Below are 13,157 nucleotides of genomic sequence, written 5' to 3' on the forward strand. Positions count from 1 at the left end.
AAAAAATAAATCAGATAAAATAAAATATAAAAACAATAAAAACAATTAGCTAATAATAATAAATCTTATATATATATATATATATATATATTGGGTCGGGGTGAAACCATAGACAGGGTTATCCGGTATGTCTGTCCTGATGAAAGTGTGTTTACAGCTGCATAGTGACGTCATGGTGAGAGAAAGAATTGTGTGATCAAAATTCTGAACAGAAGATAGAGCAAGCTACAACAAAAAGAAGATCCAGCAGAAAACTTAATTTAACAACGAAAGTGGGAGCTGATACAAAGACAATCCCACGGCCACTGCAGGACAGGACTGGAAGGAGAGTAGAGGACCAATGCTATTTACATCGTCACCATTTTGTATATCTCTATTGCCAGTTGTCAGCTAACAATATTTTCAGTGTCATGACCATGAATATGCTGGGATCTTTTTGGGAGTTGGTGTGATTGTGAAATAAGGTCTTTACACATAATATTGAGAGAAGAAAAGTGATGGTCAGTGAACTTGGTCCAATGTTAGTGATTTTGGAAAAAAAATTAAATAGTGTTGGGGTGAACTGGTATGGGGTAATGCTGTACAGCAAATGTTTTGCAAATTCGTAAAACTTAGTAAACGTTATTTAATGCCTCCAAGGACATGCATATGTGTGTACTGAGGTTGAAGGTTAGTGCAGCAGTGATACTAAGGTATAACATCATACACAACTGTGTTTTTATGTAAGCTGGAGTTGAGGGCATTGCGAGTCAAATTTATGCAAATTTCTGTTTACCACAGAAAACCAAAATAATTTGAAGCCTTATCTATGTCAAATTTATGCAAATTTCTGTTTACCACAGAAAACCAAAATAATTTGAAGCCTTATCTATGCAGTGTTAGTGATAAAAGTGGCTAGAATTATCAATATGATTTTAATGAATTAAAAAGGTGTGAAACAGTATGAAATAGACCTGGGGTATACAGGTTCACCCCATACAAATGTTTCATTATTCATTTTCATTTATTTATTTATTTTTTTTTTGTAAGTTCTAACGGAATCTTTTGTCTTCCAGGTAACCTTCATTATTAAGGTACCACACACTTATACTGCAAAGGGCGTCATACAGATGGACCGGACTGGCCTGGAGAAGGCATTCAACTACAGCGTTAGGACCAGGTGTAGTGTCAGGGAAGCAGCAGAAAAACATGGTGTCAAGCTCATGACTCTCAGATAAGCCAATGGAAAAATATTTTTGATGATTTTTCCTTTCTACCCATAGTTCAGGCTAAGCATACTCTAAGTGAGGAGGAGGGTGAGCAGTGGTAGACCTGCTGTTATATGGGAGAAAAGGGTGAGAATAGACCTATGTAGGTGAAAGAGTAGGTAGCGGGAGAGAAGTTTGAGAGTGAAAGAGAAGTGTAAGGACAAAATTGCCTGGAGACACTTTTGCCTTAGCCACCCCCTATTTGGGGAGCTTCCAGTAGGAGCAAAATATTGGTGATGCTGCTGCTGATGATGATTCTTTATTGTCATTGAGTGTTGTTACCTAGTGCATTAGGCTAGGCTATTTTCCGTATCCTTGAGATAGGTTACATTATTTTATTCTTTTATAGGATGCATTCAGACCCTCTAGGAAGAAGAGCAATGGTAAGACCTATGTTGCTGTGGAGCAGTGGGTTCTCTCCAGAGCAGGAGAAACACATTGTGGACTATGCCATGAAAATTGCCAAAGTTTAATGGGCTTTTTGTGGTAGGATTTTTGAAGCTCATCTGCACCTATGCCATAGTATGTGGTAGCAAGCCAATTTCAGAGGCATGGGAGAAAGGGCAGCAGGCAGCCTGTGATTGATATTATGGATTCGTGAAATGTTATCCTACACTGACGTTGAAGACTCCTGAAGGCATGTCCACTGCCAGAATAATACGAGTAGTATTCAACAGAACAAACATTGATTTGTTCTTTCGTGCTCAACAGTCTTCAATTTGAATAAAAGTAGCTTGACCATGGTAAAGAAGCCTGTGAAGGTGGTGTGTAAGAGGGCAAGGCCTGTAGTCTCCTAGATCTCTTATGAAAGAGGAGCTTCTATGACTTTCATGGGTATTACTAATGCAGATGGTGCCTTCCTCCCTCCAGTGTTTATATTTCCATGAAAGAGGTGGAATGATTCTTTCATGAGAGGGACAATTGATGGGCCCAGAGCCTTTTTTCACTAAAATGGATGGATGAATGGTGAATTGTTCTTTGAGACATTACAGTATATTCAAAGAAAGACTTATTGTTCTCCCGACAATAAGATTCTTCTGATAATGGATAATGCTATATGCCACAAAAATATTCATGCAGTTGAGTATGTAATTGAGAAGGGCATAGTCATTGTTATTTTCCATCTGCTTACTATTGCCAAGCTCCAGCCATTAGATGTGAGTGTCTTTGGACCATTCAAGTGTTACATGCAAGCCATAAAGAATGATTTCCATCTGATACACCCCAACATGCCCATTACTGAGCATATTTTGCCTGAGTTTGTATGTATGGCATGGTTCAAAGCTTGTGCTCCTGCAAACGTCATGAGTGGTTTTAGGGTTATGGGCATCTGGCCTCATTTTCTCGGATGAGAAACCCTGGCAGAGGTTACAGACCTTCCACTACCAGAGATATCTGCAGAGGAATAAGGTTGGGATGTGGATTTACATGCTTTACATGTAACTCTGCTCTATCTCCCATCCTTTCCATGTCATCTTGCACTACCATAGGTGCTTCAGACCTCAGCATGTCTGGACCTTCAACCTCCAGCCCAAGACATTCCACCTTAACCCGGTCAAATACCTTCAACCTTGACACCATCAGCTCTTTCATCAGAGGATATCCGGCCTTTCGCCAAAGCTGTGGCCATCCTTTTGGCAAGGGAAGGAAGAAAGTGAAGGTTTGTATCCTCACAGAAAATGAAGAGGCCATCAATGACATGTATGTCAAAGAGAAGAGAACAAAAAGGACAGAGCGTCAATGGTGAAGAGGATCCTACAACCAAATCCTGCATGCCCACCAGAGGAGGAGGAGGAGGAAAGCGAACAGGAAGAAGGCCTCATCTTGGATGACTCCTATCAGATTTCTGTAATCCTTGGATTACTGTAAAGGAAACTGATATGTAATAAAACTATCAAATTTGTTTAAAGCCATAAAGATTTTCCTCTGTATCTATAGTCTGGTAAAATGTCAAGTTTTTATAGTATGCAAAACATGATACAACTTTGCTATTATGTAAACAATTACAAATGTACATCTTGATATTTATAATCTGCTAAATGCTGAAAACTTTTTCACCCTTGTGTCACTCCAATGCTAATGTATTTTTTATCTATCTTTTCATATATCTATTTTTCTGTGCTTGAAGCAATGAATCTGTTCAGGAAAAGAAGCATGCTAATACCTATAGCAATATAGCAATGCATCCAATATCATCTACTTTTAGATGTAAACATGGTCCATTGTTCATCACTGGAATTTGACGTTTCAATCTACTTACAAGATTCTATCAGTTTCCAGCCAACTAACAATGGTCTTCCATTAACTGTGTGCAAAAAATATTGGGCATAGCAATGTTTAAGTTTCCATGTCATAGCAAAGTCAGCAATGAAACCACATGTTCATTGGGAAAATATACATACAGCACTGTTTGCATATTTTGATAAACTTCTGCATTTTTCTGGATGGTACATGACACCATACAAAGCAGGAATGTCATGTAATGGTGACTTCTTTTTCAGTTAAAAATATACTGTAATAATTTGTACTAAAATATTTTTATCAAGTTGCATCTGGAAAAGGAGTGTAACAAATTTAGGAAATAGCACATATATAACCTCAAGGCCCAAGGGTTCTCAACCTTTTTCTTGTTAAGAACCCCCTGAGTTATAAGACCATCTATCCAAACCCCCATTAATCTGACATCGAACAGAATGTAAATTTAGTGTCTGACACAAACTCAATATGAAATGGTACTACAAAGCATACTATTAGATCAGCCATCTAAGTACCTCTGGAAATCTTATGAACTCCTGGGAGTTTGCAAACCCCAGGTTGAGAACCCCTGCCTTAAAGCAAAGCATTATCATTATCCTAACCTGGACTAGTCATTCAATATGCAATATGTAATCAAAGAAAAATCATGTAAAATTAAATATGTTCAAAATATCAAACAAAACTCAGCAACATCATATAATAAAACTGACCTTGCTATTATCTTCTTGATTCAAAAACAAAATTGATATATCACAGACTGCACAGAACTAACAAATTGAAGGCAACATCATAACCTAATTCATACATCATTTAAAGATATAAGAACATATATGCATACTGTACTATATAACAACCAATATCACATAAGACTAGATGTGTAATTTTCTGGAAGTACAGCACAAAGCTTTTATAAATCAAACGTTGCACTTATAAACATGAGGCATAAATACCAATCATGTGTTGAAAATATGGCAACTCACATGCACACATGTGTGTGATATTTGTGGGCCTTGGTAGAGCTGTCATCAGCCAAGTAACCTGTTGCATTTACTTCCACAGTTTATAGTGCTTTCCTCAACCTCAAGTCTTCTGATCTGCTGACTATCTCCTTACAAAACCTGACAGCTGACATATTCTTAGGTCAAAGAGTTAAGGCAAAGGGAAAGTGCTAAATGGGTAAATGCAGTGAAAGAAAGTACAGGGTACTAAACTTCAGTGTATGCCTAAACCTATGTTTGTTAAGTGGTGAGCACATCCATATTAAATTTCCAGTGCAGGATGATAAACAGTCTGCCAGACAGTAGATGATAGTCCTTGAATTCTGGATCTGCATAGACCTGCTAATTAGTCAGTACTGCTATTCTCCCCTCACATTAACACTCTTTAACAATATCAATAAACCAGAAAAAACTAATTCATAATCAATACAAAATTACATACTTATTTGCATGATTATATTTGAAATGTCAAAGGCAAAACTGTGTGCTATATCAGGCTTCCATTGCACTGAAATAAAGTGATGAGAATACAAAAGAAGGGGAAAGGAAAAGAATGAAAAAATGAAAGGAAATGAGGGGACACTTTGAGATAAAATATAACATAAACTGGCCTAGAATGAATGTATAAGAATAAAGAAATAGAAATATGAGGAGTTAAAAAGAGTACTATTATTCAATGAATGTATCTTCACTTATGAGAGTGACTGACAGTAAACATGTCTTTTGAAAGTCCTGCAGACACTTATGATACAAATTACTGAAATTTTAAATTATACTTCCTATAATATGATATGGTAATCGTGAAGGGTCAGATTATAAAATGTACAAATCAAAAGATACAGAAAAAGAGTGAAGGTACAAGCAAATATATTGATGCAATATGAGCAGAGTATAAAAATATTTTAAAATCAGTTTTCTATGTCAAACAAGACAGTTCCCCTGTTCTCAGCTTTATTTTGTGATTCAAAACTTTTTTAAGTTGAGGTGATAACAAGAAGATGAAAAACACCACTGAAAATCTGTTCTCAGTCATATCTAGTGGTACGGAATTAATCATTTCAATTATATATATATATATATATATATATATATATATATATATATATATATATATATATATATATATATACACACAGGTAACTCGATTTACGCGTGTTTGATTTACGTGTTTTTGTTATAATGCGACCGAAAAAAATATTACAATTAATTTAATTTGCACGATTAGTTTGCTTATACGTGATTTGGCAACCGCATTTTCAAACTGAGCGCCAGACGCAATTTCAAACTGCGCGCCAGAGAGTTCTGCAGCTGGCCGATAGGTGGGAGCTCCGCTCTTCTCGTGCCTCATTTGCAGTCCGCCAGCACTGAGTACAGACGGAATCTCTTCAATCTGCCTATAATTCACCAAGATGGCCCCAAAACGTCCTTCATCTTCTTCTGCACGTGGGGTTATTTTTGATAAGTGGATTTTTGATAAAGTGGTAAAGCTCAGAGGAAGATGGTGACTGACTGTGATGTGAGTGGTGAAGGCAGTGACACAGTGAGTGTTGTGTTTACATATTCTTTGTTTTGTTGTTTTCTCTTATTATTTTTTGCTTTTCCCTTTACTTTAAATACAATTCTAGTATCTAGAATGGTAAATAATAAAAACATGTTAATTAAGCCAAATAAATAAAGTATTTTGTACGAATTTTTTTGGACCACATCCCGCATCCCTCAATTATCTATTGTTTCTTATGAGAATTACATGTTTGTTTTACGCGAATTTTGATATACACGATGCCTCTTGGAACGCATCTATCGCGTAAATCAAGTTATCTGTATATATGTGCGTATATATATATATATATATATATATATATATATATATATATATATATATATATATATATATATATATATATATATATATATTCATTTAGGTTAATTTATTTACCTGTTTATTTATATATTAAATTTATCTCAGAAATCCACTATGCCTTGTATGAGGCTTGGACACATTATATAACTTACATTGGTATCTGTGACCTGTAAACTCCTATTGGGAAAATACCTATTAAATAATTTTTTCAGGTCTTATATACACCAATTGTTTGGAAAATGGCAAGCAGTATGGAGAAAAATCCATAGAAGCCATGATCATAACCTGATACAATAAAGCTTTGAGGTACCTGCATATATATATATATATATATATATATATATATATATATATATATATATATATATATATATATATATATATATATATATATATATATATATATATATATATATATATATATATATATATATATATATATATATATATATATATATATATATATATATATATATATATATATATATATATATATATATATATATATATAGGATAATGTATCAATATTCATGAAAACCAGTATAAAATCTTTCAATCATTAGTTCTGATAGTGCTTAAAAATGGCATACTTGCACTACAAATTCAAGCTATTAAAGAATATTTACTCTCTATTTAATAATAAAATAAACAATATTGTCAAAGTAATCACTATTTGTCTTCCTTGATACATTCCTTTGATTTCATTAGATATTATGTCACTAGGAGGGACAATCCAGCCACTGCACCACCCCATGGGTCAAATGTTGTCCTCCCTATACTTCTGTATGAGTGTACGTAACGTTCTGTTGGGCGTGAGAACAAGATGAGCCAGCTTCTCATTGGTCATTGGACTGGTGCGCTTACCACTAGCCAGCCATGCCTCCATAGCAACTCGCTCATACGTGAAGCCATCTTAACAAAACAAAATAATCTTGTTAATGGTTATTAAACACATGTATGTGTATTAATAAAACCTTAAATAACTAAAGTCTAAAATAAATATTAAATTAAATTTGTATAAAGTATAGATCAACTGTATCAGTTTTGTTAATATAAGTAATAAATTATCTCTTAAAAATGACATTTTAAGGTGGTAATTCGTTAATTTGGTCAAAAAAATTGAAAAATTGGAAACTTGGTACTTGGGTTCGTCTCTGGAGAGGGAAGCCATGGCCGAAGTTGCCAGGCGCATAACGCACTGCTTACCTGGTAATGGCGGGTTTAAAGGGCCGGCCCTTTAAATACCCAAGCGTGCATACGCCCCTTTTTCTTCTAGTCTTTGTTTTGCTTGTATTTATTTCCTTTTTTGAGCTGTTTTATTTTTTTTGCGTGATGTACGATAGTTTAGTATCAGGCAGTGAGGGTGAGGAAGACGCTACTCCTCAGTACCAATCGATACAGCCTTAGGGAGTGCGTGCGTGCAGCCTACCTGTTGATCGTATTTTACACGTGTTGGGTTCCCAAATTGTGACAATGCCACGTGTAAGGCCATGATGTAACATGGCCTGAAACTATCTAAACAGCCACTACCAGCCTCCAAGCAGTTGTCAAGGGATTATGTAAGTACATATCTGAGTTTGGTACATATTGGAGTGAGTTATTATTTTTTTTTTTTTATACCATGTGGGCTTTTCACGGGAATTTATGGGCTAAAGGGGATACTTTTTAGGGTACCTCCTATCTTAAAGCCCACCTGCTAGGAAACCGTTGCCCCGAGTGAGGAAGCGAGTTATGTGGGGGTTTTGAAGATGTTCACAGAAAAATGCGTTTTTCTCGACTTTCAGTTTTTCAGCATATACTGTTGAATAACTTTTTCAGTAATTGGTCAATTTCAAAATTTTTGCAGCAAAATGATCAACAACCTCATCTTAACAAATGCCAGCATGATAATGCATGAACTCACTCAAATAAATTTACAACAGGCTTATAAACTCAAATTTTTGATGAAAAAAAAAGGTAACAATTTGGCGTGTAATGAAATTGTTATAACATAGGTTATGTGTATGCCGATGCTAACATTTATTTGTTGTTATGTATATTATATGTGATACGGGCCACTTTTACATCTTTTATTATAAAATCTACACAAATCAGTCAAATCAATTGAAAATTTGTGTGAAGGTACCTTACTATGTGATACATATTCCCTGAAAGAAAATAATAATTTTGATTATCATTATAGAAGTTATTAACATAAATAAGTGGCCTACTCTATGCCAAAGTCCTGGGGTGAATGGGGCCACCCTTTGGGGTGAATTGGGCCATCCTTTGGGCCACTAAAGTTTTAATGTTCTTTTTCAGTATCTTTATGTATTTTACTATCTTTCTCTCTCTCTCTCTCTCTCTCTCTCTCTCTCTCTCTCTCTCTCTCTCTCTCTCTCTCTCTCTCTCTCTCTCTCTCTCTCTCTCTCTCTCTCTCTTGAATGTTTTTAGATCTTTTATAGTTCTTATAGGCCACATCCACACCTCGAATCTGATAAGGTGTTGTGCCCACAAGCTTTATGGATCCACAAAACACATATTTCACATCAACAGAGTCATCAACATCATCCCTTTTCGGCCTGTCATGCGTCATTTGGTTTTCTTTCCAAAAAATTCATTTTCAAGAACTCTTTGCCACACATAATCACACGCCCAATAAATGCTTTTCCATAATCCACCCCATAGTAGCTATTTTCTTCTATTTCTCTTTTTTTCTGTATTCTACTGTACTTCAGAGCATTAAATATTGCAACACCTTCAATTTCTTCATCTTCGTCCATGTCCTATATACTGCTGATTGAAGAGTGCTGTTGCGGAATCTCTTCCTTGATGTCCTTTCTTCTGGCGCTTTCCTTTTCTTTTCTACAGTCTCTTCTTCAAACTCTTCCAGAAAATCGTCAACATCGTCTTCCCCGGATGAAACTTCTTTCCTTTTTCTTGTGGTTCTGTTTCTTTGTTTTTCTTCTGCTTTCTTCTTTTCAAGGATCATCTTTTCTTTCTCCTCGACTGTTTCTATGAACTCATTGTGCGTTATGACACAACTATGGGCATCTATTTTCTTCTTGCCATTGTCTGCTTTGTAGCACTAGTGGTTGGGTAGGGCTTTCTGAAAACATCTGCCATTATCTGCTCGAAAGAGGTTGAAGGGGAAATCATCTCTCTGGGAGGATTGACCTTCTTTGGAGTCGCTGGTTTGTGGACTGGCTCTGAAGATGTCTGGACACTTTTGCATAATTTATACAGATCTGGGTTGAATGTTTTCACTGGATAAACACTGCAGTCAGGTGGATACAAACCAGTCTTTTAAAGGCCATTTTTACATTTGGGAGACTGAAACATTCATCCCAAACCTTGCCCACCAAATCTACGAATTCCCCTTTGGTAATTTTCCGAGCATAGTTTGCTGCTTGCCATTTGGCAATAGTGGCATCCCACCTGGTCTTCAAAGGCTTAAAATAGCAAACATCAAGAGGTTGCAGTACATCAGTGGTGTGAGGAGGAAGTTTAATGATGGTTATAACTAAAAAAAAAAAACATTAGGAAGCTTTAATTTAGCAAAAACATAATGAAAGTGTGGTGGCCCATACACCCGGTATACAAAATACACCAGGGGTGAATCGGGCCACTCATTGAAGTGCCTATAGCACTAAAACTAAAACGGAACTTTTTATTTCTGATTAAAGCATGCAAAAGAACAAAGAATTATCTATATGACCTGCAATATTTATAAAAATAAAACAAAATTTAGTGTACTTTCAGGAGAAATTGAATAAAAGTTTTTTTTCTGATACAAAAATTTTGCAACTTTGAAAAACACCCTTTTTTGTGGGATGCCCTAGGAACCATAAGTTTCCGGTCAGGACCAAAAACTTTTTTAAGGTTGTGTAGATACTGAAGTGGGCTTTCAAGGTAAGTATTAACTTTTTTCAATTTTCAGATTTTTCAAAAATTTTTGAGGAGTGGCCCAATTCACCCCAGCTGGCAGAAAATAGAAACAGGAACATACGAAAAATATTACATAACATAATCTCCGTGCCACCACGATTTTCTCCTGTTTTCCTGGGCATGGTGATGTTACCGGCGCTCTACTGTAGCTTCCTCGGTGTTATCCTCGCTGCTCTGGTGGCTCTCAGCGTTGCTGTCATCATCATCCTGGCCATGTCCAGGTACTGCAGATTGTGGCACATCCATCGCAGCTGTTTCCTCGCTCGCCTGGCAAGGAACACCGCCCTACTGCCCGCTCCTCTCACACTGAGCATCACCTCCGAGGATCAAAGGAACTTCCTGGCCACGTGCCTTTAACTTCCCTTCTTGGAAGTCCAAACTTGCTCCCACATGCATGAGGAAGTCAATCCCCAGCAGGCAAGGGTCTTCCAAAGGCAGAGACGAAGACTGGCAATCTTTCCATGTTTCCCACGCCGATGTTCACTATAACGGGGCCCCACATAGCGGCACTGACTTGTGACGCTACACAGCTGTTGTGTAGCTCTGGCACGCTGCGCACATCCAAAGTCCTCTCTCATGACTGTCTTCTCGGATCTTGTCTGTCTTCCTCCCCATCCTCCTCTCCTCCATTCCATCATGCCATCAACGTCCAGTCTCTCAAGTAAATAACCTTTTCTTTTTTATTCATTTTATTATCATTTTGAAAGCATTTAGGTAAGTAAAACTATCTAGACTTTCTATAATTATTTCGTTCATGTCATGCATACATTAAAGGTCTATTTTTAATGGGTTTTATGGACAAAAGTATGATTTTTTTTTTGGTCTGGAACAGATTAATGGTATTTCAATACATTCTTATGGGAAAAATTGATTCAGGGGACGAACAAATCAGGTGACGAACAGAATTTAAGAACGAATTATGGTCGTGAGCTGAGGTTTTACTGTAGTTCATTTTCCTGCAATGTGCTTCATAGATTACAGACCATAAAAACTAGGACTATGGATAAAGAAATATGAAAGTAATGAAGATTAAGAGACAAATAACATACTTACCTACACCAAGTTTTTTCTCAAGAATGTCATCTGTAACTGAGAGCAATTCACGTCCATCAATGGCATGAGATCGGAAATTGTGAGAGTATTCTGCTAACCCTTGTTCAACCAACCACTCACACACATCTTCACAATTCCAATCAATAACCTGAAAAATTGGATTTATGTGATGCATAGCAACTTTCCCTGTAATATTCATGGTAAACTAAATTCACTGTATAGTACAGTCAACCCCTAGGTTATCACCAGAATATTCCAAACACACTCAATTAGTCCTACTATAATCTGCTTTACATTGACATTACCTACCCATAACATACCATCTTTTGTCTCTATTACCACGTAAACTGAGCAATTATCAGCATAGAAACAAAGTTCTCAAAAATTATTTCTAGTGTTATAAGATGAACAATTGCATGGAAATTTGAGATTTCCTGCATTGTAGAAACAATTAGGTTCTAATGAAAAAATATATAAAAGTGAACCAGTGATAACTGAACCATGGAACCAATGGAGAAGATACATACTGTAGTTCCTTTGCTTTGTATTTCACTTAGACTGTTGTCTTATATATGTGCAATACATAATGTAAAAACTGCTTTTCAATACACAAATGACAAAATGTGAGCAACAGGTCAGTTTTTTTTAATTCTGACAAGACTGAAAGAAATACTACATCTTTATTTGACAGTAAATTAGTGGTGTGGTACCTCTATTTTCAAAACATTTCTTGTAACACATTTAAAAAGTGAAAAATCATTACAACTGTTTTGAATGAATATCACTTAAAGAATTTAGCTTTATCACTTTGTATAAATATTCTAATGCAACAACTTCTATTAAAGAGAAATCTTACCCTTGTATTTTCCCGAAATCTGACCGAGGGAAACCTGACATGTAGCTTTCTCATAGTGTCAGTTGATGAAGCAGAGCTCTGACCAGCATTGGTGGCTCCATCAACCCGCCACACGTTGACCACTCGATCCCCACTCCCAGCAGCAACCAGTACCCCATCATCACTGAAGGCACATGAGGTGACATATCGCTTGTGACCCTCCAACACACCCAGAGCGATTTGTTTTATCTGAAAATTTTAATAAAATTATATATTTTTTTATGAAGTTGTTCAAACAGCTTTTTAATATAATCTACTACTTTAAAACCTGTAGTAAAAGATTCTCTATCTACTTATGGTCAGATCTCTTACCTATCAAGTCATCTGGCATGTCCCTGTTATCTGTTTCTTTGTAAGCCAACAGATGGAATTAAAGCTGGTGTTTTTTTATTATTACTGGTTTGTTGTGATTCCTAAAACTTTTACTATATAATTCTGTTATCTTAATAAGTAAATTTTTGAGTTGGAAAGTATTAATCCGAGGTATTTGGAACATAAATGCATTTTCTCAATAACTTAATACCTTCAATTTTCATAAATTTAGTTTTTTAAAAATTATCTGATTTTCAGTCATCTTTCAAAGTTTAGTAGCATGTATTCAACAGAAACTACAACTACATTATATATAAATATATATATAAATATATAAATAAATATATATATAATATACAGTAAGTCCTCGTTATACGGTAATATGCGTTCCTGAAAATCTTACCGTATATCAAGTTTACCATATACCGAACCCATTATAACATGAAATAATAGGGAATACATTCCAGCACTTCAAAAGTCACCCCTACAGAAATTAAAATACATGAAAATAATCATTAGAAAAAAAAAAAAAAAAAAAGTAAAGTACTGCACAAAAGAAATAAACAAAATTTTTCTATTTATCTTTCAATTGCCATGTATTCTATCAG

At 35.7% G+C, this 13,157-nt stretch overlaps 1 protein-coding gene across 4 annotated transcripts in view; it reads right to left on the reverse strand.

The window, feature by feature from the left end:
• Positions 1 to 11,075: 11,075 nt before the first annotated feature.
• The window catches only part of LOC123514529 (WD repeat, SAM and U-box domain-containing protein 1-like), a 15,175-nt gene continuing 13,093 nt past the window's right edge, over positions 11,076 to 13,157 (reverse strand). For 2 of the 4 annotated variants that reach the window (XM_045272432.1, XM_045272434.1), the window contains exons 10-11: positions 12,199 to 12,426; positions 11,076 to 11,490 (exon numbers count right to left, since the gene is read on the reverse strand). In XM_045272432.1, the coding sequence (XP_045128367.1) occupies positions 11,287 to 11,490; positions 12,199 to 12,426 (432 nt within the window). In that variant the 3' untranslated portion in view covers positions 11,076 to 11,286. The remainder of the gene's footprint in view (positions 11,491 to 12,198; positions 12,427 to 13,157) is intronic. The other 2 variants (XM_045272430.1, XM_045272431.1) reach the window with 2 other exon arrangements.

This window comes from Portunus trituberculatus, chromosome 38 (assembly GCF_017591435.1).
Source record: "Portunus trituberculatus isolate SZX2019 chromosome 38, ASM1759143v1, whole genome shotgun sequence".
NCBI lineage: Eukaryota > Metazoa > Arthropoda > Malacostraca > Decapoda > Portunidae > Portunus > Portunus trituberculatus.